The following is a 27,060-nucleotide window of genomic DNA, read 5'->3' as shown; positions in this document are numbered from 1 at the left end:
TTAAAAGCAAGACCTTTTCTTCCTTTTTCTAGCCTCATGTGAAGCTATTCATACAGGTATTTTCCCTGTGAAATAGTAACTTGTAATGATAAACTTTTTTTTTTTTTTAGTGTAGATATTTGTAACATTATGAGGACTGTGCTTGGTCCCACATGGCTCCTTCTCTTTCATTTCATTTATGCAGTTAATTTTTCCTCTAATATTATTACTTTCCTTGTGGGCTCTTATATTCTTGCATCTGACAACACACAGATGGTGCTGTACACATTTTCAATAGAATACAACAAAAATTCAGGACAGAAGTATATTGCACTGAAACTAACCTGCTGGGAGTATCTCAAAAACCAAAGCCTACTTTGACCAAGTTAACCAATTTCCTTTAGCTTTAATGGCTGAATTTAATTTCCATAACACAGAAAAAATATCACCTATTCAAAATTTAAATGCACTGCCTGTTGGCTCTCACAGAGCACATAAAACACCTTGAGAGTCCACCAAGACTTTTACAAAAAAGGAAAAAGACAAAGTGGCTTTTAAACTGATGAGAAGGGTTTTTATGGGTATGAGACTTACTGAATACAACTACAGTAGCAGAAGTTACACAACCTCCACAGATGATATCATTACCTGAACTCCACAAAATCAAAGCAGAGTCTTTGTCCATTGACGGGGTTTTTTTCTTGGGGAAAAAAAAATTGAATATGATCTGAAATGCTTTGGGAACACTATAGCCCAAGAAGGTAGTAATTTGGTTTTCTTTCTCTGCTTACTGACACTGTTCAGAGGAAACTGCCATCTGGAGCTACAGAGTTTTCTTCAGCTTTTCCCAAAGCTTTGTCTCTGCTGTCCTCTGCTGCTCAGGAATTTTGCAGCAGAATGAAAATCAATGCTGCCTGCTTTAACAAATGAGCAATGCTATGCTTTAGTGAAAGGGATTATTTAAAATCCTTCACAATTTTACAAATTTACAAATTCTGAGACAGACTTAATTCTCAATTAAATCAGTGAGTTGTGGATGTTTTTACGACAATGCTCTTTCAATATCTGGATTTATGCTTTAGCTTATGAATTCTGATTTCCTGTTTGATACTGCTTTCTTCTTGATAATGGAGCCATAATTTTATCTTGTTATAATTATTTTTTAATTAATTCTATCATATAATACTACCTTCTCCCCTCCCCCACGCTACATATGGGGAATTTCTCTGAGATGGCTAGGGATTAGGTTTGACCTGATGTTCCTGACAGTTAATTATTCCTCAGTATTAACAAACTGAAAAGCTTCCCCATTAGAAACATTCAGAAATAACCCAAGTAACTGCGTTAACAGAATAATTGCAGTGCCAAATGTGAACAAATGTTTTCCTTGGAGTGGGATGCAGTAGGGTGGGAACAACTCAACACACTGCTCTGTGTGGGCGGCATCTTTTTCTCTAATACATGATTTTGTCCATGATTCACCATGAGTCATGCAAGGTAAGCTCGACAGCAGCTCAACCTCATTGTGAAGTACAGTACAACTGCATCATTTTAGCCTGAGGGGATTGATGCTTGCATAGTTTTTACACAGAGATTTTACTAATCTGGTTTTTGTTGTTATTGTTGGGCCAGATTTTGTTTTATGTAATTGAGGACTGTTTGCTGATAACAAACTATCAGGGGAGAGTTTTGGGTTGCACATTTTTGCATTAATATATGTTAACCATCCTATACTATATTTATGTGTTTTATAATTAAATAACAGGATTTTCAGTCTTTCTGGAATGAATACAGTCTCTTCCAACTTAATCCTGAGAGAAATCTACATGCTATGTAGAGACTTACACCAGTTCACAGAGAACTGGTGTGGAAATTATACATAGCTGAGTAGAGACACCTCCCTCAGCACACCCTGCTGGACCCTACACTGTGTGTGAAAGTGCTGCCCCCATGGTACATGTTCTAGGATTACTGCCCTGAAACACTGGTAGAAAAATGTTTTAATATCTCTGGTTTACAGAGGTGTAAAATTAGATTTTGCACGTGCTTGGTGGTTACAGTGAGCACAGAGGAACAGGACTAAAGTGCCAGGAGCTCAGTCTTCCTGTCTGCTGAGCAGGGCAAAGAACACAGACCGTGCCAGGACACGTGTGGTGGTGGTGATGATACAGAGGGCTTCCAAACCCCTTGAAGGAGGAGAGAACCTCTCCTTATGGAGAGAGTCAGCACCTCTGCCTGGAGACCACCAGCTCTGTTTTCCAGACGAGCTGAAGGGGTGCCTTGCTCTGGCATGTGAGATGCTGGGAGAGCACTCTTCCACAGGAGGGGCCGGGGGCACCAGGACATGGATCTTCAGAGATTTCTGTCTTAAGAATTCTATTTTTAGTATATGATTAATATTTGGTTATTTCTTGCCATTGAAAAAAGGCTAAGCACACATACTACAGATGAATTAATGTTATCCTAGAGGCCAACAGAACTAGCTTTGCTGCTGCTGAAAAGTTCTCAGACTAACTCAGTGATGCTAATGGAAGCCCAGACTTTCCAGTCATGATGGAAAATCAGAGCAAAAATATTGCTCTGATCATTTTCTGACAACAGAAGCACCTTTTAAAGGATTTGGATGAGTTATTCTGAGTTTTGGTATAAAACCATTTACAGGAGAGCTCTAAGACCCAAACAATAAGGTACTGAATAAGGTTAAGGATGCTCCTAGTTATGGCTTCCAGAATCAGGGTTATTCTGGGAGGAAGTGAGACTTCTGGGGTTTCTGACTGACCTGAATTTCAGCAATCAGGATATCATGCAAATAGAAAATATCCCTGGCCTTTACACTTCAGTGCCTCCTACTCCCCTGTGTTTAATATTCAGGATTAATGACTGTCACCTCCATACGTAAATTGTGGTAAATTTCTTGCTGCTGTGAAGCAATGATGAGAGCAGTATTCAAATGTGTTTTTGTGAGCAGCTGCTATAAGCCTGTTTCTTAGCATCTAGGTGTTAAATAAATGTGGGCCCATCACTCTCATGTATCTGTTATAAAGTTAAAAGCAGGTGTGAATAACAAGTAGTTTGCAGTAAATAAACACTTCTTCATAGTATATCCTTATGTTCACTTACCCACCAGACCCTTTAAGAGGAGCATAAAACAAATACATACTTGCATACAAATGCACCCATGTGGAGACCTAATTTCACTGTTGCTGGAGTCTGCTGATCACATTGTTTTGTGCAAATGAGGTGTAAAATAGGGAAAAGATCTCTGTGGGCCTGTACCTCATGCATAAGTGCAGTACAGAAGAAGAAACTGGATCCTTGGCCTGCCTTTAGTTACCTGGGCTTAGCACAGAGGAAATCAATGAACAAACTTGCCTAGACAAGACCTCTTTATCTTCATTTTAGCAGAGTGGTGCTACATGATGAATACAGAGACTTGAGAAGTATGCATTGGGAATGATTAGAAAGAGAATCTGGAAGATTATTTCAATTATATATTATTTGCCAGTAAAGAAACTTTGAGATAAAAAATTACTTTTTAACATCACTTTTGTTTGTTAATCTTTGTGCTGAACAAAGCTTAGGTTAGATGAATGATTGGTCTATTGATTCAAAGTTCAGCACTGGATTAAATATTTATGATACTCCAGCATAATAAATTATTAATCTCACTGAAGTATTTATAAAGTATCCTTAATATACTAAAGGATACCACAGCCAAGAGGAAACCTCACAAAGGCACTTCCCAAAACATCTTTCAAACATTCTCTGATCAGTAGAAAAGAAACCTGACCTTTATGCCAGACCATTTGACTATGGCTGGAACAACATGAAACTTCAGTCTAAAGTATTTTCTTATATTCAAAATATGTCAGGTGACCAAATGATCCCTGTGGCATCTAACCATAGACATGCAAAGTTCTCTCTGCTACCAATTAGTCTCTACTCACTGCTGAGGGGCACCTGAGTGAAACAGCTGTGTTAGAAGTTCTACAGTATGGTATAGATTATAGGCAGAAATACTAAGTGAGCAGTGCTGTACCAAATGCATTGTTTCTAAATTTGTTGGACTCCACAGGAAGAAATATTATTTTATAGAAAAAGCTTCAAATGTCTGAAATTTCACTAAGTGATACACTGAATTTGGAGGAAATAAGGGGAGAGTCAATGACAGAACAGGGCAATAGGACTGTCAGCACATGGAAAGGAGAAGAGGGGCAACATCTAAGGTTCATCTGGAATAGCAGATATACTGGACACATCACTTACTTGCAGCAGGAATCAGAAGGGGAAAAGGAAACAGTATTGTAGACAAGAAACCAGGAGCTGGGGTAACTATGGTGAGATGGAAAACACATCTTCCCCAAATCTCTCCCCATTGCCAGGTAAAAGGCAGCTTGCAAAGTGCTTATTTGATTTGAATAGGCACTTCATAAGGGGATCAGAAGCCAAGGGTTAGTAACTTGCAATCAACAGCTGATGAGCAGAGAATGCCCCATTGCTGCTATTCTGGCTTCTGGTCCTCCCCAAGAGCCAGGTTCTTGCCTGCAAACGGGTCCTGTAGGTGGGTCTGGTGGGCTGCTCCTTCGGCTTGCCTGCATATTGGATCCTGTAGGCAGATCCTTCTGCCTGCCTGCAGTCGGGGTCCTGTGGGCAGCTCCTGCTGTTTGCCTGTGGGAAACAGTCTGGGTTTTTTTGTTTTTGTTTTTTAACTTAAACAGGCAAATCCCTTTTATGTCTATGCCTCTATCCTGACCAAGTGGGGCTGAGTTTTAAGCCTCTCAAAGATACCACAATCAAACCCAAACAAATCCACATCAAACTAGACTAAGGCAGACGTAATAGCCATAACAATTAACTAGCCCAAACTAAAAACTGTGAGAACAAGAGACAGGAGATAGATGACTTGTGTAGTTTTCAGAGCTTTAGCTGTCTTATTCCTTGTGGTGTAAATTATTCCTCAAAGGCTGTGTTACTAATACTGACCAGTCCCTCCTTACACAATTCTGTTAATTTGTAGAAGTGGAGCTGTCTAGCTGCCTGCTAATGTCTTCAGAGGATTAAAAACTGGATGTGTGTTTATGTGAAAGGCAATGACCACAAATATAAAAAGAACTTTGGAGTAAGTTTTCATAATTTTTCTGGCCTGTTTGCACACTTCCTTATTTTCTAGTGAACTCAACTAAAAGAAAAAAAAGATCTCTGGCTTCCATGGATCTTTGGGCATTTCCAACTCTAGGTGAGCCTTTTTCCACCAGAGAGGTCATCTGTCAATGCTGAGAGCTTCTAAAATCTAACTCGCTTACTTCAGACAATGTGGCATCAAATTAAGTCAAAATATGAGGATATTACAGCAGAGCATCACCATGAACTGCTGCAGCATGGAGGCAAAATGATAACTTGAGTTGCTTGAGTCCCATGGAGGAGAGGGGAGTGTGAAGAATAGTATCCTATCATATACTATATTTAGCCATCAGATGATCTGCAGTGCCTACAGAAGTAGGAATAACAAATTGACAGCACTGAGGCTGATGATTTATTGTGAGCACTTACAGTGAGCTCCATGTCTTCTTCGTCTTTCTCTTTCACTGGCTTCTCTGGTTCCTCTGGATCCTTTTCTTGAAGATGGATCTCATTGGCCTGAGTCATGTAGGGCATATCATCTTTGTTCTTGAACTCCAAGCTGAGGATTGAAGGAGGAAGTAGAATTCCCAGAATTACCTAAAGCAATAATAATGATAACAATAATCATCACAGAAAACACATTATGGTCATAATGGTTACTTAGCATCAAATGGAACAACTCCCACAGGAGAATTAGAAAAAGAAAGATACGTGTGCATGTGAGTTTCTATGACAATAAAGTATTTGCCATTGGGGGTATTGTTACCAGAGTACTGAATCAAAGCATGTAACTTCTACTAGTGTTGCTGTGAATGTTCTTGAATGTTTTATCTGCTTACTCATCACCTGAAACCTAGTGCTACGTACTAGAATATACTTACATCATATTATATAAGGTCAAGAGCAGGTGTGGTGTACACATACACGTGGATGTACAGACCTGTAAATGTCTGCATTTTGCATAATACAAAATATCACTATAAAGAACACACAGAGAGAATTTATTTCTACAGAGAGCATTAATATATCTTTGTGTCTGAGCTTAATGCCCACTTATAGCGAAAGAAATGTAACTATGTGTTATCTGAGGAGATAAGGCAAAGCCAGCAAAAGCAAATGCTGTGGTGAATAGATATGCAATTCCCTTAGATTTTGTTTCAGTAACCAGACAGCTGTGTAATGACAGCTCTTTCTTTTCTGTCTTCCCTCTCTTAGATGCAGGAGTGTAGAAACCACTAAAATTACCTTGTTGGGAAATATAAGTAACGAACAATGCTTGGGTTGAAACACTAGCACAACTGAACAGATATCACAGTAATACAAAGTAAAGTCTGTATTCATATGCATGATAACTTTTCCTAGTTATGCTGCAACTTGATGGAAAATGATTTTCTTATAAATCTCTTCCTGAATGAGAGTGAAACCAGATAGTTAACTTAGGTTAGGGAGGGTGCTTGTGCTGATCCTATCATCAGACAGCCTGTGTGCTGTTGAAACCTTTCTAACTACACAATGAGGAGCAGTTATGTATGCTGTACTCATCCTAGGAAAAGCTTCCTGCACTGCTCCAGCCTCACAAAAAGATGGGTTTGGGGAGAGGGGCTTACAGGCAGACCTGGCTTCACAGAAAGGCTCTTTTTAAAAGCACACAGGATTAACAGCTGCCGCTAGCCCTTCAATTGGGGTCATACATCCTCAGCAAGAATCTAAAGAATTATATTCAATCTTCCTACTATTTGTCAGTTTCAAAGGGAAAAAACTTGGGAAGCAAACCATGACTCACGCTTGCAAATTTATTTCTTTGTCATGCTGCCTCATGGAGCTTGTAGCCTGCTTCAGCTTTAAACAAGTTCTGCTAATGAGCTTCAATGAAATAAAGAACAGACTAGAACCTGAGTAAAGAACTCTTATGAAGCCCTGGTGTTAGAAGAAGCAGAAAGGAAACAGACCCTGTTACCTTCAGTTATGCATAATGAAATAAAGGTCTGTGTTAGGGCTTAAGAAATGTGCACTGTAAAGTGGAATGCATGTAGTAGGAAACCAGTGCATGCTGCATTGCCCTTCATGTGTGTAGGCTGAATATCTGCAAATCCAAACAGTGAACAAAGCAGCTGTCCCTCTGAAGGATAATAGGCCTGTGAGTTCAGGAAAGATGTAGTAGGAATGTCTCCAAATGTGAGAATATTTTCTACCTGTAGCAGAGCAACTTGTATGCACAGGTCCTGCATAGGAATGTTATCAGCCACTTTCTCTCACTCATCACTGTCACTGGATTAAGAGCCAGGCTGGAAGCATTCTTGCCATTACTGAACATCTTTTCACATGGCAACACAGCTGAGTAATTACCTATTTTCACACAAGCAATTAATGCAGAAGAGAGAATCCCTTCACTGAAAATACTTCTCAGTGATCTGGGAGGAAGAGGCAATTCCTGGGTGTGTTCTGACTGGTGACTGCTTTGGTGAAACATGCCACGGACTCAAATTCCTCTCAGAGTTCACTTTGCACTGTTAGCAGTTTTGTCAACTGTGAAAGTAAAGCTTTAACAGCTTTGAAAACTGGATTATCCTATAGACTCTCTAAAGGAGTACCTTCAGATGCCATCAGGAAGATCTGCAAGGGTTTGCACAGAAATTTGTGCAGCTTTGCCTATTCTGGGGAAGGTTGTCAGATCAGCACCTTTCACTAATGGTTAATTCACTCACACTTCTTATCCCTTTTTTTATCTCTAAAACTCTTAGGTAACTCCTCAAGTATATAGGCAGAGTGGTGACATACTAACCTCCTAGCTCAATTCTTATTCTGATAAATGATGCCAGAGACGGCTTTAAAAAAGAGAATGAAAAAATTTAAGCTGAGTGCTTTGAACTCAAACTTATGATAAGCCCCAGCTAAAAAACTGAACACAGGAAGAATACACCCTGCTTAATATCACTGTAAATGAACATCTGAAATATGGTTACTTTAGACAGTTATTACAGATTTGTTGTGAACCCTGTCCCCATCTATTAGAATTCTCTGAATGTTAATTTTATTTTAAAACAGGAATGACCTTTAGGCCAGAATTTTTTCTCATCCGGAGACGACCCATCCACATGTCAGTGAGCAGCATCTGGCTGCAGGTGTGGGCGATGAAGTCCCTGTGCTTGGCTGCCACTGCCAGCTGCAGGCACGTGGCGTTGCTCCAGTTCTTCAGCTCATAGGTCAGCAGTTTCATTGCCAGTTGCTCGTCCTGCTTGTAGGACTGGTCCAACAGCTCGACCGCCAGCTGGCCGAAGTCCCTGCAACAGAGGGACATCCACTCGTTCCCGCTGGCTCACACAGTCTTGTGCCCAAAACATCTCTCTGCCACTGCCAGCCTCTGCAAGGGGCACACCACCTTCCCTCATGCAAATCGTGATGGTGACTCCACACAGGAAACCAAACCCACACTTTCAAATGTCAGTGGCTAATGTTAGGCATATAAATAAGTGCCCCAACTTAGCAGTGATGAGCACCCACACCTACCAGCTGTCTGCTCCCACCTCCCTGCCCACCTCCCTGACATTTTCTAACTGAAATCCTCTGGTTATCTGCAGCTTAAGGGACTGCTTCTCTGCTGTTTACCCATGGCTTCACAGCCAAGCCTCCTGGAAGAAGAGTGTCCAATATCCTTTCTAAAATCCTAAATTTCTAAAACTTTAACATCAGGAAAGATTCTTATGGAATCTAGTATCTTGCCTTGCTCATCTAAACATGACCTTTGGTTAATTAAAACCTCTGCCTGAATACTGTGCTTATAAGGATTTCAATAACTGTTCTGCTCAGTATGTACAGAGTGTCCTGAAAAAGCACAGAGAAATGTTGCAGTCTGACTCTTGACGCCTCAGGGAGAACACATAAACAATATAGACATTTCACTGTCTTCTTGACATCTTCTCATTTCAGAAGTTATATTGCTAACAACTTCGTTACTCTGGCAGATAGATTGTTTAAAAGCCACTTAGATTTTCTCTGAAGGGACTGCACTTGCTCTACAAGTTAGAAATGAAAGCAAAGTACAGATAAGAGCATTTTAGTAAGGTTAAGAAATCTCTCTTCCCTTTTTTTTTTTGGTGGTGGTTTTTTTTTTTTTTGGGTTTGTTTTTTTTTTTTTTTTTTTTTTTTTTTTGTTCCCTCAGGAAAGAGTACTTGAAAGGAAGTTTACCTGGAATTGTGGTTCAGCTCTTGGGATATGTCATCCACCATGTCATTTTCTGATGCTTCGTGGGCCATGGCTTTGCAAAGTTTGCAGGCCACCAGTGCTTTAGCCATAGCCTCTTCCCCATGTTGCCAAAAGAAGAGGGCCATCTTCTGACGTTTCATCAGCACAGCCCACACCATCAGCTCATGGAATGGGAAGGGAAAGTGATTGATCTCAGGGTCATCCATATCAATATCAACTTCTTCTTCTTTTTTCTTTGTTGGTTTTCTCCCTCGACGCAAAGGGACATCATCCTGTGGGAATTGAAATTCTTTTGTCAGTGAAGGAACCGAATCAGTTCACACAATTCATTGAAATCAGTACCTAAGATGTCAAGCTTGTCTTCTGTAGGCCAGCCCATTCATAATTTTATGGACAAAATATTTAACTTAGATAAACAACAAAAAAAGTATTGGTGCGTGCACTGTAATTAAGACTGTAAACAGGGAAACAGAACTGTGGACTGTCACTCTGAATTGCTCTATCTCCCTAATAAGAGAGAGTACAACCATACCATATCCAGAACCATTTTGGAAAAGACACCATTAAAATAAAGCTAAGAGCTCACTGCAAATGTAACACCTACTGCAATGCATCTGCCTCTTTCCATCTTCAGAAAGAATATATCCAGGAGAAATTTTCTTGTGTTTTCTCCCTTCATCTCCTTACAAAGATGGCAATCTCCCTTTACTCCTATTCTGTGTGTTTATCCCTTCCTTCTCTACCCCTTGGTTGTTACTGTTGCCTTTAGTTTTGCCTTTCTCATTTTAGCCTTTTACTTTTGTCAGATGAGCTGTCCCCTGTCCTGTGTCTATGGATGGGAAAACGGAAGTGATTCCATAAAATAAACAAACATGAAAATACTATCCCCTTGAAGCATTGGGGTAGCCAAAATTGCCAATAAAACTGAGATAACTTTGACCTGTATAAAAATTTCTTCATCATTCTCTGCAAGTGTTTAATTTCTCTGAACATGTTTTGAAGTTAGATGCTATCTGACTGAAATTCTGCTTTCCCTGCCAGACTGAAACATGTTGTTTTATTCTTATTGAACAAAAAACTGAAAAGATCCATAGTTGGGACAGAGCCCTCTTTTTCCTTAGCAATCTCTTGGACTTTTATTAAGAAATGTTTCTTAATCTGGCCCTTGTGTAAACATGTTATCTGGATGAAAAATACTATTCATGCTTTCATTACAGTGAATTTAAATATTATCTGGATATAGTTTATATTTGTCAAAGAAGGAAAAGACATTAAGATCTGCCACAGGTTGCCTACCTCCATTCCCAGCAGCTTCAGGGCTTTTGGCTGTCAAAAAAAAAAAGGTAGAAAAATGTTATTTCTCACAGAATAGTGATGAAAAATTACAGCTATTTTAGTATACATATACACATATGTACATGTGCATGTAGAGTGATGTAGAATATACAATAAAATCTAGATAATATATATATAATGTAATGTAATGTGTATATATATATATATATATACACACGTGCCAATCATATAATCACATATATGTAGTTATTTCAAACATGAGTTTGACACTATTTCACCCAAACCACAACAGAAGACATACATTTGGATTCAGGTACAAATTACAGCTGATTAGGGCTGTTCTAGCAAGAACATGATAGAGACCACTGATAAGGCATGAACGGATTTCTCTGGAGTACATCAGTGTTTTGGCCACTGCCCTAGAACATTTTTATTGACTGTTGTGGATTTTTACACTTTTATTTGGTGTGGAGCTGCTCTGTGTGTTTGTTCGGTGTCAGTGAAATCACTGCTTAAATGGTTTTCTCAATGTAGTGATTATGGGAATGAAGTCTCTCCCACCAGCTACAATCACTGTCTTTACTTTAAAATGTTAAGAATCATAAGAAAAAGGACATTTTAGGCAGTTGTCTGTAAGAGTTTCACAGAGCTGTTGCTATTGATAGCCACTTATTAATACTTTCAGTGCTGTGTATTGCTAAAATCTGAAATTTGAGGCAAAAAGAGATAAAGAAGTAACTACAAATCTCACTGGGAGGAGCTGAACAGACTCCTGTTCAGGCTGGATTGGGTCAATGGCAATATGGATGGCAATAAACAGCTTTTGTGACCTTACTTTGTATTCATGGTGGCATAACTTATCAAACATAGAACCCACAAAAATATTTAACAGTGGTTCTGCCATGAACTCAATGATTGCTGGAGCCACATCCAAAAAATAAACAAGTTTTGAGTTATGAGTTTCTTTGCCCTGAAAGCTTCAGATCACAATCAGGAAGTGAGCCATGAGATAGGAAATGCATCTAACAATGCAGAAGTTTTCAACTCTGAGTCAAAATTGTAGTATTATTGGTGCAGGTCAAAAGATTTGTCTTTTAAAAGCTGTGAATACTTATAATTGCAAGTTTTAGAGTCAGAGGAGACTTTTTTATGTGCTGGTTTTATCAGGGCAGTAGAACACAATTATTTCATCATTAAACTAATAAAAACCATAGCTTGTATCAGTGTCTGGCTTGCGATGCATTATGGTGAGATAGCTGCAATGCACATAATGTAAATGAATCAGTAGAATGAACACTGTGTGCACTGGATCTCACCAGTCTGCAACCATGTAAGAAGCTATGGTAACCCCTGCCAGTTGGAACAGTCATGAGGACAGCAAATAACTCATTTCTTACCCTCTTGGGCCCGAACAGATTGTGGTAAAGTGTTCTGAACCGCTTTCGGGTGTAATTGCAGCGATAGGCTCCTCCCATCAGGTACTCTATCACCAATCCAATATCAATCAGGCTTATCCGATAGTCAGGAGGTAAGTTTCCCTGAAATGAAAAGTAAGGACGGTGGGAGAAGAAATGCTTATTACTGGCATTGTTAAATGTCAGTGAAATTATCTTAGAATAAAACAAATTAAATAGGTAAAAGCAGGAATGTATTATTATGCTAGTTAATTAATTCACCTTAAAATAGATCCAACCGAAACCTGGATATTCTCGCTTGGAAAGAAGACATAAGTTAAATAAGAAGGTGAAGAACTGGTTGGAAGCAACAGAAGATAACGTCAGTACACAGTACTCATATTCTTCAGCTGGGGAAACAAGGAACATGACTGCAGAAACAAAAGCATGAGGATCGATACACTTGAAAAGTCAGGCAGTGTTGCTGGACTAGCTCTGCAACATAGCACTTTTCCTGCACCAGATCTCACCCACCACTTGTTCTGGCATCTCACATCTTTGCTGGCATCTCTCTAGACTGCCTCATCTGAACTGTCAAGGCATGGTGAAGTGACATCACACAAAATCTTTTATTCAGATGCGACCGGCTTGTTCCCATCCTGCAGAGTTTCATACCCATGTTCCAGGAAAGGAAGGGAAGGAGGTAAGAATGGTGTTACAACTCTAAAGGACTTACATAGTTCATGAGCTACCATTATTACTAGTTGATAAGGGCAAGGAGAGTCTATCAGCATTCAGTCTTGGAGTTATGTTCAAAGAATACACACCCTTGCTTAAGTTTCACACCATGAAAATGGGGAAAGCATCTGTAAGTATGAAAGCTGTAATAAGCAAAATACCTGTGGCTAATTATTTTGGGATTTATTTATGAAGAAAACTACAGGCCTAGCAATTTTTCTACATATTCCCTATTTGAGTTCCTTACATATTTTACTAAAAGCTCTTTTGAACACATTATCTGGTTATGTAATTTCTAGCAGAGCCATGGAGATTGCCTCACAATGAGTGAACCGAGTTTTTGGCAAGTGTCATTACCAGGATCCTGGAAAAGATGTCTACATACTTCTCTTTCCATTTATTTTCCTTTCTTACCCTCTGTTAGATATTTTTATATATCTACATCTAAATAGATGTGTATGTGTAAGTGTATGTGTATGTGTATGTGATGTCTTCAGCATGTACCTTTTAACTTGAAAGGAAAAAGAATTACAAATATGACCACATCTTACTGTCCTTTTTATGGCAATTCCTTTGCACACATCTTCTTCCTCTTCACTTTCAAATCTGAAAATGGCACCACTAAGGTTCTCCAGTACTTCTGAGTGCAAAAGTATGAAGAAAGATTTCACTAACAGATTTTCTCTCAGTGCACACGAATTTGCTCTGAGTTAATGGGGCATTTCTATTCTCCAGTTGCAGTAAACCCAGTGGAATATCTTGTGTGTGGAACAATTTCAGGCAGGGCTGCACTCACAGATGTGCCAGTCAAGTCTCATGGGGGTCTCTGGCAATGGAGGAACAAAACCCCAGGGTGGGCACACCTGCTCTTCTATTCCCTCCAGAGGAACTACTCAAGATAAACTCTGATCCCTTTGCCAGAGGAAAGGACTAATGGGAAGGAATGAAAACCGAAATGAAAGTTTGCTTCCTTCTCTAACTCATTGTTTCTGAGTTGACTGGATGATAGTTTGTGTTTCAATAAGCATTCCCTACCAGAAAAAAAGGCATGATTCAGCAAACTGTGAATAGATCACTGGGCTCTAGAGACATCACTAAGAAACCCTTCAAATTTACAGAACCTTCTCTGTTTTGTATGACACTGTGTAAAAGATATGATTACAAAACAAAGGTGGAAAGAGAGACAAATTATCCTTCTGTGTACTGTGAATAGTAGCTTTGAAAAAAGGAATATTACTGTAATAAAATATGATCTCATATATCCAATACAGCAGAAGGACTAGAAATTGTAACTCAGCTCCAAAATTTTTCAGTGTACTGCAATAATCTAATGTTCTATAATGATATAAATACTGTACAGGTTACAGTGAGCCTGTAGGTCTTTTTATGTGTTCATTACAAGAAGGTTAGTAATTCACACACAGCAATTTTATGATTAGCACATCTTTCTGGAAATATCTGCATGTCTGGAGATCTGTCTGGCTTCTCTGGAGATGTCCTTATTAGATTAGAGCAGAGAAACACTAATGGAGAGTAGATGGCAACTGGTTCTGCAGAAGAGAAAAAAATGGATGCAAAGATCCTCCTTTTCTGCATCAGCCATGAAGAGCAAGGCTTACTACCTGCCCTGCTGCCAAGGTGCAAGGAGCATGGTGAAAAGATTGAGGAGGGAGGGAGGGAGGTTGTGCTCTCATAGTGTACCATGCCCAGCAATTGGCTGGCATTCAAAGAGACAGAAAATAAAGCAAATTTAGTGGAAAAAATTGAGCCACCAACCATTTCTAAGTAATGCCCTATAGCATATCCTCTTGCAACATTCTTAATCTTGTCTAATTTGATGGCTGGAGGAGTTACTGTGTTTTGCAGGAATGTGTACTAACATAGATAATTTGGACATGGCAATATTTATGCTGAGCAGTTTAAAGAAAAATAACATCCAAAAATTAAATGAAAAAGAAACCTAAAAATGAATTTTTAAAAAATTAATTCTGCGAGGTTTGCTTGGTTGGTTTTTCCCCCAAAACGTTCTTCTCTCCCCAGAATGTGTAAAATGATAATTCTACTAGAACAAGGAAGAAAGCATTAGCAGAAATGGGAATTGCAGCTCCAAGGCAGGATTGTAGTTCAACTGACTCCTTGTATCCTAAAGTCTTCACTCAAACTGAATGCTTTAATATAATTAAGTGGCAAAAATCATTTGAGCAGTTAAGAAAGAACAACAGGCATCAGGGTTCTACACGTGTTACAAAGTGCCTTGATATAGTTAGATTTCTAAATTTTCATAAAAGATTATAGATTAAGAATTTCCAGTAAAGTAACTTTGATAAAAGATGAATCTTAACCTCCCAGATGATACTGAAGCACTTCACTAATGAAAACTCCAAAATCAAAAATACAAATGCAAAGCAAAAATACACACTTCAGAAACATTACTTATCCAAAGCGAGAAGCCCTAGTAAAGAAAACTGGAGCATCCTTGTGGAAGGAGTGGCACGCTTGCCAAAGTGTTTGCTCTGTTAGCAGATAGCTTGAACCACCCTGGCAGCACTAAGAATGCTTGTAAATGAAGCACAGCAGTGCAAGAGGGACAGAATTGCCCCAAGAACAAGATTTGGATGAACTGATTTAGTGCAGTCTAGGTGGCCAAGAATGACCAAGGAGAAAATCTGACTTTGATGTAAGATGGTTGTCCTGGTTAATAACCCACAAATCTTTTAAGGCTGGGACAAACTCTTCGGTGTTAATGCACTATTCTTCTCCTGAAGAAATTTCGGGTGTAAACTGTAGCTAGTCAGTTGTAGTACTTCCTTCCCTTGAAGTGCATTTTCATGTCACCACGTATCAAGCCTCTGAGTTTGCATGCTGAGGAAAAAGTAATACTGTTAAAATTTTATATACTGCTAGTTTGTTCTTTGGGAATGCAGATGAAGAGCAGCAGTCCAAAAAACACCTAACTTTGGAAATATAAATAATCCTGAAGTGGAATTGAGATCTGTTAGTTATATACAATGTTTTAGATAAATGAAAAGAATCCATCTGTTAATTTCTACTGATCTTCATCAGCTAGTTGAGGCAGGGAATAATTTTTATTTATTTATTTTATTTGTAGAGGGCAGCATCCACTTGCAGACAGGGTATCCAGCTCAGCCACTATCTGATTCTGCTTAGCCTGGGAACATTACTGTGTATGGTCTATGGAGGGAAGCCAAACTTAAATGTGAAATTCTGGACCCTTGACAGGAGATGTCAAAATGGCCATGAGGCCAAAAATGCAGGAAGGTTGGCCCTGCTATGTAGCTGTGGAATTGAGATAACTGAAAAGTGATCTGAGGCAGAGTCATTATAACTTAATTTGTCTTGTTAATACATGCAAAATTTATGCACATTTTTATTACTGCAAATTCTTTAAGATTGTGCCTCCAGGCCTTTACAACATGCTGCTTAGGCATATTCACAGCAGTATTTGGAAATCCAAAGTGAAAATGTATTCTATTATATGTTTGTGTGCACGTGTGTGTGTGTATACATGTAGGCAACCACAAACGGAATCTAATAATGTGACTTCTGTTCTAATTATTTGCTTTATCAAGCAGGAAAAATTGTCTTTCAAACAAAACATAACATAACATAACAAAACAAAACAATACAAAACAAAACAACACCCTTCTACTGATTTATACAGCTATATAGTACAATAGTAGTAAATTACTGCTTCTGTGATTTTTAAATTTAATTTCTATCTCAGAATCCACAGTGGTCAAGATGAAAATACTTTTTTTTTAGCATACACCCTTTAAAATAGTGCAGGTTTAAAAATTGAGATGTACATATAAATGCACAATTTACTTCATATTGATTAGCTATTGACTGCAGGTGGTGTATTACACACTTTTATATTTATATTCTGTGAAGCTGTAATCAAATCTGAGAGATTAGGTGTCTGTCATCAAAATATACATGAGCTCAAAAAATTAGCATCAGCAGCATGCTCTATCTTTCATGCATGATGGGCCATCTAACTGTCAAATGGTGATGTGTCCATTAGGAAGCTTTTTCCTAGAGGTGTTTTCATTTAAACTGTTGTCAGATCTGCTGACAACATCTGACTGATAAATCCGACTGATTTATGGCTTGGGTGACTGGTAAGGGATCTGCTCAGCTGGCAGGACTATGGTGACCTGTCACTTCTTCTTATGAACCCTGGCTTTTCCTCATCCCTTACAAAATCAGAAATGCACCCCAGGAAGGTACTAAAGAGCCTCACAAAGCCCTCACCTATATTTGTAAGACTGATTCAATGTAGCTGGAATTACTGAAGATTTTTACATTGACAGAGGAAAGAAAGAGAAATTTGTGGAAAGATAACCATCACCCAACAGTTAGAAGTCAGTGTGGAATAAATAATGTCATCAAATACAGTGCAAGTTTATTTAATGTCTATCCATGTATATCCATGAGTAAAGATCATCTTTGACCACTTTGATGTCTTTTCATTCAAGAGTTTCTTTAAAAATACATACTTAGTTAGGGGCTCAGAAAAAAAAAGATTAATATTTTTTAGTTACTCAGCATATAATTTGCTATGTCTTTGAAGAAGGACTTGCAAAGGTGATTCTGGGGGAGAGAAGGCATTTGGAAAGTTATGTATTTTAAAAGCAGAAGGCACATTATGCTACTTTCAAATTCTTATAGGCACATAAATAACTGCATATTGAGTAAAAAATATTCTGGAAACTTGGGCTTCAAAAGCAGTATCCATTCTAAACAGATCCTAGCTCCACTCAGCTCAATCCAAGGAGATTTGTGCATACTTTCCTTTTGTAGGCATTTCACACTTTTTAATGGTCACTTAATACAATGTACATAATTGGGCAATGATGATGCCATTTAACACGTTAACCAAAGAATACCATCAGAACCTCCTAAATATGCTACTGATCATTCTGTAGAATTACTTAATAAACATATGCTATATAACACATTACTACTCTCCTCCCTTAGGTGACTTCAATTCTGTTAAGTTGTCACTGACAGAAGAAATCACTAAAATCTGTGCTCTTAGAAAAAAAGTCCTTCCTTTTATCTAGTCCCGTGTACAGAAATATCCCTTCCCAAGTATGCTACTCTTGAGGTCTGACTTACATAATGTGCAAGGTTGTAATCTGCACATGCTTTGGGAGAATATTGAAGCTGATGAGTTCATTTGCAGACTCAATCTCCTTACTTGATCCATATATTTAAAGGATAAGGGATTTTTATTCATTGCAGCTGCTGTAACTCTTTTAATCCTGAGCACATTGGTAAAGATATCTCCTTCCTGCCACTATACCTTCCAGTATTTCTGTCTAGCCCTTCTAATGGATTTTTATAATTCCAGATTCTTGAAATTAACATGATAAGGATCAAGGGAAAGTTGCACTACTCTGTTTTTATATTTCTCCTGAGGAAGACGGCTACAATTGCCACACAATACAGAATAATGAACTATTTCAACAAGCCAGGATCCAGCACAAGGGAAAAGCTATTTTACAGGCTTGGAAGTAAACTAGCAACACAGAAAGTAGCTTTGACAACAGTTGCAGGTATGGAAAAATACAAGTAATAGCATAAATCCACACAGTATGTAAAAGCCTACAATTATGGCAGCAGACACACTATTACTCAAGCATCTAAAACTACAGAGAAAGCAAGCCAAATTACTTGCTAATTGTGCTTTCTATGCAAAAAGTTCATATTTGGAGCACACAAACAGGACATTTTGTATTGGCAGGAGGGAGAAGGCTCTGACTAAAAGCTCATGCAAAACACAGATTGTATCTAGCTACAAAAAAAAAAAAAAAAAAAAAAAAAAAAAAAAAAAAAAAAACATTATTTTCAACCTACCGTCTATTGCACTCTTACCTTTTTCACGTCCCTGACTAGATGATGCAGAGTGTTGGATGGTCCGTGTCTCTGCAAAAGACAAATGAAGAAGAACAAAATAGTTTGCACAAAACATAAATGTTGAGATAACTTTCTCACCTTGGTAGTTTAGAAATCAGGCAGCTGAGAGCACTTCAATCGTATGGTCTTATCAATTAAAAAAAACCAAATCCCAAAACAATTACAAGAACATTATTTCCTGTTTTCCTCTTTTGTAGAAAACTCTTCCATAAGAAAATGCTATGAACTGCCACTCTGAATGAAAACTGAAGTCCTGTGTATCAATTTAAGCTCCTGGCTTAAAAAAACAGGAGCACACCACAAAATGCACAGCCTCTGGGAAAGAGTGGAGGCAAAACCAGCTGCTGCTTTGTTCTCGGCCCTCCTGCACTCAGGACTTTCACTTCCATTGCTGGTGGATCAGAGACACTCTTGAGCCTGACATTGCAGCAAGGCTGTCTCATCTGAAAACCACTGTCTGTGAACACACACATGTGATTGCAGAATGCAGTCTGTGAATTTGTCAAATTTTCTTTTGAGTCTAACTGTCATTGCAAAAATTTCTGCAGTAGAGTCCTGCCATTTTGATACTATTGCTACAACTGCTGCTACTACTACTACTACTACTACTACTACTACTGCTACCACCATTATATCTTACTTTATTTCTGCTTTTTTTTTTTGACTGTTTTTGATATTGAGACTTTTATGAGAGGTCTTCTTGGTTGTAGCTGATGATGGATGAGATCACTACAGATGTGTTGAGTTGATGTTTCCATATATGCATTGCTCTGCACTTCCCAACACTTACTTTTACACAGCCCCATTTATGAGCAAGATGAGACTTACCTGTGATTCTTCATATGCTGCTTCAGATTTAAATCACCTGTAAATATTATTGTCTCTTCTGTAGGTACCATTTTTCAGATCCTACATGAACAAGCTGACCAGCTGTGGTCCCACGACAGGTTCTTCCATGACCTTGGTCATAATGTCCTTTTGTGGTAAAAATGGATCACAATTCCTTCTCCCTGTTTTCTAACATTCAAGTAGTTTTTAAACCAATATTGTCCCTGATCTTCTAAGCCATGGCAGCTACATTTTTTTAATAACCTTCAAAATTTTAAAATAATACTATCAAAATCTTGCAAAAAGAAAAAAAAAAAAGGGACCAAGTGCAACATCCTTATTCTCCTGCATGCTGATGCATGATGCATTTCTGCTGATGCAGAAATGGTAATAGACTTCTAAGGCTTAACGTTTTCTTACAGATGATGAGTAAACTCTTTGCTGACATACAATTGATTCCCTTGTCTATAGGTCTATACTTTATTCTATTTTTACAAATTTGCCATGCAGAGGTAAGATTCAGGTAAGATTCACTGGTTTGCAGCTTCACAGGTTACTACTAGGTGTCATGCTGAAACAGGGTTATTTTTAACTGGCCTTGTGGTTTTTTTTGGTGCTAAGATTACTGTGGATGCATTTGGTCATATAGTATAATTGGTAGTTTAGGTAGTTTAGGAGCCTGAGTCTTTTGGAATTCGTGCCTGAAAATATGTATGCTGATTTCTATAGAAATAAATTTGTTAAAAAGGCCCTTCCTTTATCTGAAGAACTGAAGACTTCTGTAAAATTTATTCCCTGTAAAAACTGGATTTGGTACAACTACAATGCTTATCCCTGTTACAAGAAAGCTCATGGGCATTCTCTTCTTAATACATAGGTGCTAGTCAATATGCAAAGGGTAAACTGACCAAAGATCAGATGGGAGTTTGGGAGTTTGTCTTTAGGGTGGCATATATATACTATATATATATATATATATATATATATATATATTTGATGAATCCTTTTCATATTTGATATTTTGAAAGACTGACTCTTCTGGTCACCATCAATGTGAAACACCTCCAGATAATAGGCCAGTGTGGTAGCTTATGACAGCAAAGGCTTTGAAAAGTACTAGCAGTAAAAAATTTTTTTTGAGAAGAGATATCTCCATATCACAGCCCTTTTGCAACACACAAAACGGGGAATTCTAAGAACTAGACAGTGCTTTAAGATTTGTTTTCATAACACATAAGAAGTTTGAACTTTTTGAACTCCTTCCCAAATCGTTAATAATACAGTGAATGCTGGAATGTGTTTTGCATTTGAGAATTCAGAAGAAGACTTAACTTGTGCAGTTTTATATTCATTTTAATGGTAAGGATTAAAAACTTGCAAAGAGGTTTTTAAAAGTCAAAGGTCTAATTTTTGGAGATCAGAAGGGACATGGGGAAGTCCTTCACTGTAGGAGAGACTGATTAAGAGTTGAAAGATTCTTCTGAAACTACCTTGCCAGGAGTCGTATGATACCACTCTATGGGTCCTAACTTGGCAGTTACTGTCTTCCAGCCAGTGCCACCTGCCTAAATCTTAGATTTGTCATATTGGAATCACAATGACAAGAAATTACTTGTGTCACTGAGTGAGGCTTATTCCATGTCTTACAAAATCCATACAGCAGATTACATGGGCAAGGCATAGCATGTTACATTATATGAGAGACAAACAAGAGAGACAATATGGACTAATGAAAAATTTCTGCAGCAGGTGTTGACTGCCTGGTGAATCATCATCATCATCATAATCATCATCATCATGTCATTACAATACAAGTGGGAGCTTGAATAGTGAATATAGAGACAGAAAATTTGCCTTAGGCTGGCCCTACCGTATTGTACAATTCCTCTAGCCGGGAGATGGTGAGAAAACGATGCATGCTTACTCCATTTTCTATCAGTAATTTCACAAAATCCACTCTGTCCAACACCAGTGCATCCAGCATTGCTTGCTCAAGGGAGCCCACCTGCAAAGCAAGTGATTAATTGAAGCTGTTCCTGGGGTGTGGCAGGCTACATACAGCTGGTTCACTCACTCTAGCACAAGCAGGGAATCCTGACAAAATTCTGAGGGTTGCTCTTCTATGCTTGAAATGGGATATTAATGGTTTTAATCTGTAACAGTTTTTCTGACTCAGGGCTGCATTTCAAAAATTAGTATCAGAGTACTAGTTAAAATACTCTAGGAAAAATAGATTAGGACAAAGGAACTGGAACCCAGTAAACTGGTGACCATATTTCAACCTTATTCACCATGTCACTATTATAATTCTTTCTTCTCCTGTCAAACATTTTATTTGTATTGGGTATACTTGTTACGTGTGCACAAAATCACTTTAATTCTGTCTTTTCCAGAGTTTTCTTCTGTTTGTGGTGTGAAACCTCAGGGAAATTTTAACAACCAGAAAACAGAAATAGCTTCATAATTTGCATTTCTTTGAAGGCCCAAATGCAAGAGGCTTTCTTACACAAAACCTCTACTTCTTATCTCTTGTAGGTCAGGCAGAGTTAGAAGGATGAGAAATTATCTCATCCTTCCAGCTTTTAGCTTCTGAAACAATTGCAGTTTGCAGAATTTATGTAAATTTTTGTTATGATGTGGTGATGAAGAGATAACAACGAGGACAGTTCAGTGCCATTAAAATTCCTCCTATGTTTTGACAGGTACTTATGCCCAATATCAAAGATAAAATAAATAGTTCTGTTCACTCTGTGGCTGAAAAGGCAAGGATTTTTTTGCTAGCTTTTAAAGGTAGCATGCTGCAGAATGCTACATATAAAGTAAGGATACTTAAACAGAAGCTTTTCCCATTGTTATAATTTTTCCATGGGGAATTGTAAATGCTTATGTAATGATAGCATGTGAAATTTTAATGATAGTGATGAAACAAGTGTCACACTAATGGCTATTGTGGTCCAATTGAAACTTCTGAGTGAATAAGTTGGGTTTTAAGAAGATACAGGTAGAGATCGAGACCTTCTGGCTTTTGGTCTTTTTTTCTGTGTGACTTCTGCCCCTGTAAAAGCTGCAGCACAATCTGGTATTTGATTCTTCCTCCTCTCCCTGACACAGCATTCAATAACCCCTCTATTTACAGCCCTACCACTTCTGAAGAGAATCCACGCCTCTGGTGCTCCCAGGGAATGGTATTAGCCAGGGAGCAACTGAGAATGGGAGGGTGCAGATGTGGAGCAGGCAGATTGATGCACAGAATTAACACCACCTGAGGTCTGGGGCCACAGCCCACCCGTGGTGACACTGCCCATCAGCTCCTGCAGCCTACCTGACCCCCAACATCTGTATGGTGCATTTTTTACGTCAAATCATCACCTTAAAATGTGTATTTGCATATAAAAGCTTTCTGCTTGAAGAGAAAAAGGAAGTTTTGACTTTCCTTGAATTTATAGCCTAGCACGAAAACATGGCTGTACACTTGTTTTCCTCAGCTGGCAGAATCATGCTCGGCAGCATCAATCCGGTACTTCCCGTTTTTTCAGAGGTATGGTTTGCTGCTCTAAAGGCATCGCTAGATGTCACCATTTCCTTGGACAATGGAACACATTAACCTCCCTGCAACTGCGCCTGCCTTCACCAGCTGTGATTGGGAACCGTGTGCTTGGCAGGACCCAGTGTATTTCAAATCACACTAAAAACCACCACTGCAAACAGAATGAATTTAATACTCTGTAGGGTTCAAAGTGCTTCCAACAGAAGATGTTGTGTATATATACATATGTACATATATATATATACTGTACCGGCCACTGTTGCCCATAAATGAAGATCTGACTGCGGGCGATGTCCACTCTGTTCCAGGCTAGTGCCAGGCTCAGCTGGTCGGGAGCAGATGCATTAGCTCCTGTGTACACAGACAGGGGTGCAGGGAGGAGAGAAGGAGAATAAAGAAACAAGACATTAGGCTCATTATGACCTGGTAACTCCTCTTTGTGAAAAGTCTCACGGATGTCCAAGGCATTTCTGCAACTGATCTCACATTAAAACAAAACTAAACCTTCCATTGCACCTGTAAAAAAAACCAAAACCAAACCTCTGTTCTCAAATCTGGATCTGTGGTTCTCAGATTCTCTTATAAACATTAACTTTTTTCTCATGTTCCCTCATATTCAAAATACAGCAGACACAGGTGATGTCAGAAGAGGAAATTTGTGGTGGACTAAACTGGCTTCCCTCCTATCGGATGGGAAATAAGAGAACAAGCCAGGATACAGATGGAGCTGCAGGAATACACACACCCACACACGTATCCCGTGAGCACACATACAAACACATGTGCCTCTAGCAATTACAAGGAGATCCAACTCATACAGATACCATTGATTTCAGTAGTTGTGTGTTTTTTTGGCATCTTATGCATTCCAGCTTGATAAGAAGCATAGGAATTTCTCTTCTATTTGTATGGAGGCATGTTGGTGGGACACATTTCCCTTCATATATGAAATAAACATGTAAGAAAGCATTCTACAAAGCTTGTGTCAAGGTATAATATATCCAAATTAAACGAGAAACTATGCAGATGATAAGATGGATCTGGAGCTGTTTGTTTTTGGAAGGAAGGGTATTTTTTCCCTGCAGTTTTAATGGACACTGTGGGACATTCCTGTCCTGCTGTGCTTTTTTAATATTTCACAGTTCTCAGCTGATTTTTAATAATAAAACAGCATTTGGGCTTCAATGTCAAAGGGAGAACTGGCCTGAATGAACTGATCAACCAAATAAATAAAGAGCCCTTTGACTTTTTTACTACGTTTCTGCTTGCAGTGGTTAGGCAATTGTATAAAGTCTTATTTTTTTAAAGACCTCATACCTCTACTGTTATTTTGTCTTTATTAATTCTTATACTGATATCATGGAGTGAGGATAAACAACAGCTTTTCATTACTTCAAAGCATTTCTGTCCCCATTTCAGTACTCTTCAAACCCACACACTGCTCCAGTTGAAAGTGGACTCTGAAATTGGAGGCAAGGAAAACATAAGGCTAGCTGCTGAAATTCTCTGTGAAAACATTAATAAAAACCTTCGTAGAGCTCAGCCTATAGTTTAATTTCATAACTTTCAACTTTGAAATCAGTTTACTGCTGACACTGCCAAATACTTGTCAATATCTACAATAATTTTTTGGGAGATGTTAGACTGTGAATCTTTCAAATCACATTCATACAGAAATAAGCTCTGATAAAAAGGTGGACAATGCAGACACAGAATTGTAACAAATGAAGAAGGAAAAAAAAGTGAAAATACTTCTGTCACTTCTGTGGCTAAAAAGTATCAGGAATTTCCCCTTGCATTAGACACAACTTCTTGTTGCTATATATTACAACACAAAAAATCTCTTACAAGCGACCCCTGGGGGGATGCCAACAACATCTAAAACTTCTGGAGTTTCTTACACAAGTAACATTCAGCATTCAAGAACAAAAAATATTTTCCTTTGGGAAAGGCAAAATTGTCTCTACATTTCAACATCTCAAGATTTATTTATAAAAAAGGAAAAAAAAATACCTACAATGAGTATGATAGTGTAAGTTAAACAGAGAGAGCAAATAGCTCTCCCCCCTTCTGAAGCAAACAAGAGATGCTCTCATCAGATCTCCACCTTCCCAATCATGTGCCTGTAGAAGAAGTGAGAGCTTTAGCAGGTGCTCAGGTAAGGTTTTTGCCATGGAGGAGGCACATGGGTGAACTCTAAACACTGGGGGACAGTGATGGTGATCCCACAGCCCGACAACATTTCACACCTGTGACGAGGGAGCTCCAATCCCTGACTCTCCTACTACAGCCTACAGTATGGGTATCCTGGGGTGCCATTTAGCATGAAATAATTTTGGCTCAAAAATGGATCAGATGGACATGGGGAGGGAAGAGGACTATTTGCACTGCCCCCACTTCAGGCAAAAGCCAAGCTAAATCACCAAGGTGAGTAACTTCAGAGCCCCAGTGGGGGGAGTGCTCTCCAGTTTGTGTCAACCAACCCTAGCAGTCCTGGGCCTTTTCATGCTTTAGAAAAACTTCAGCTGGCAGATGAATAGAGGGTCTTCTGGTGCTTTTGATCACTGGAAAGAACACCTGGCATGGGGCATGAGGTGCTGCCTCCTCATTCATTCACCAAAATTATTTTCTTTGAGCTTGCTCATTGCTCCAAATGCTGAGCAGAGGGGAAAGTAAGTCATGGTCCAGCCTGTGTCCTTCCCTTCTCTCTTCATTGTGTTTAAGCCTGCCAGCAGGGACCAAGTTTTCCTGTTAGTACTTGTGCAGTTCCAGAGCTGATGCTCTTCTCAGTGCTTGTTGCCACAATGTTTGATTTCATTGTCTCACAGAGCACTGCAGGCATCTGGCAGTCAAAGGAAATGTGCAGTTTCTCAAGGGGATGTTGTACTCCAGGTCTGAGGCAGCCTGTCAGCTAGGGTGCAGACTGGGCAGTATGGGTGTGCATGCTGGGGCTCTGGTGCATTTGGTTGGATGGGTGCTTCCACAGTACAATTTCTTGCTGGAAAGCCCTAGCTTCCTTCTCCTCTTTCCTGTCTTCCCTGAGGGGTTTTCAGATGAATGTGGATAACACTGATGTTACTTAAGAGGAGAAGGAAAATCAAAGCTGTAAATATTTGTACAGAGCAGCATGTGGGCTGTGGATGCCTTCTACTTGATTTTATTATAGGATAGAACTGATGGCTCTTGTCTCACACAAAAAAAGGAAGTATTCAGGCTATTTTAGGTGGAATTCTACCCACAATTAAGAATTATGAATGATTCCACTCGTATAAGAAAAACTCCCCAGAAAAAAAATGAAATGCCCTTCTTAAGGTCCTATCCCCTTTCAATAATTTCCTTGACTGCATTCAGTGCCACAGAATATGGACTTGAGTTGGTATGAAGAATCCAAAATGCGATCTTTTTCACTCATTAGTGTCACTGCAACATGCCCAAATTAAAGCCAAAGGATATTTAGGAAACAAATAAGGTAGAGTTAATAATCTATTGCATTGTATTCTTTTAATTACCATATCATACTTATTACATTAAATAATGTTTTAGTTAATGTGAATAATGTCTCTGTAACATTCAGTCTGTATTCTGGTGTCTGGCTGATTGTAAGATATGTTCCTCAAAAGAATGTTCTGTTACTATGACAGCATCTGCAGTGTGACCCTTCCTTTCATCTGCTCCTAGAAGGAAAATTGCAGTTGGGATGCAATACATTGTTTTGGCAGTATTTTATCTTGCTATAGATACTACTGGATAGACTGCTGGGACAGCTGTTAGTTCCTGCAGATGTTAATTTTATGTTCTTAGGCTGCCATCCAGGAGTGCTTACATAGACTCTTCTGGTAAAAAGTCACACTGTCTACTCAATATTTTGGACCAAAAATGTAATGCTCCTTGATGGTAAAGCCTGGGACTATAAACTCAACACTGTCTCCCTGTTGTGCATTTGCAAGATTACTGAAGAGCTTTTACATACTTATTTTATTACATATTTGTTATATATTTATTTATATACT

At 38.7% G+C, this 27,060-nt stretch overlaps 1 protein-coding gene across 2 annotated transcripts in view; it reads right to left on the bottom strand.

Moving 5' to 3' along the window:
• The window catches only part of TRPM3 (transient receptor potential cation channel subfamily M member 3), a 258,913-nt gene that overhangs the window by 39,284 nt on the left and 192,569 nt on the right, over nucleotides 1–27,060 (bottom strand). Inside the window, exons 10-19 of one of the 2 annotated variants that reach the window (XM_079331479.1) lie at nucleotides 23,301–23,401; nucleotides 21,374–21,508; nucleotides 18,634–18,684; nucleotides 12,277–12,312; nucleotides 11,998–12,138; nucleotides 10,601–10,630; nucleotides 9,287–9,576; nucleotides 8,153–8,381; nucleotides 5,530–5,697; nucleotides 4,522–4,647 (exon numbers count right to left, since the gene is read on the bottom strand). In XM_079331479.1, coding sequence (XP_079187605.1) covers nucleotides 4,522–4,647; nucleotides 5,530–5,697; nucleotides 8,153–8,381; nucleotides 9,287–9,576; nucleotides 10,601–10,630; nucleotides 11,998–12,138; nucleotides 12,277–12,312; nucleotides 18,634–18,684; nucleotides 21,374–21,508; nucleotides 23,301–23,401 — 1,307 coding nt within the window. The remainder of the gene's footprint in view (nucleotides 1–4,521; nucleotides 4,648–5,529; nucleotides 5,698–8,152; nucleotides 8,382–9,286; nucleotides 9,577–10,600; nucleotides 10,631–11,997; nucleotides 12,139–12,276; nucleotides 12,313–18,633; nucleotides 18,685–21,373; nucleotides 21,509–23,300; nucleotides 23,402–27,060) is intronic. The other variant, XM_079331480.1, reaches the window with a different exon arrangement.

The sequence above is a fragment of the Erithacus rubecula genome, assembly GCF_903797595.1.
Source record: "Erithacus rubecula genome assembly, contig: SUPER_Z_unloc_4, whole genome shotgun sequence".
NCBI lineage: Eukaryota > Metazoa > Chordata > Aves > Passeriformes > Muscicapidae > Erithacus > Erithacus rubecula.
Note: the sequence above shows the minus strand (reverse complement) of the source record. Positions and strands in the feature narration are given on the sequence as shown.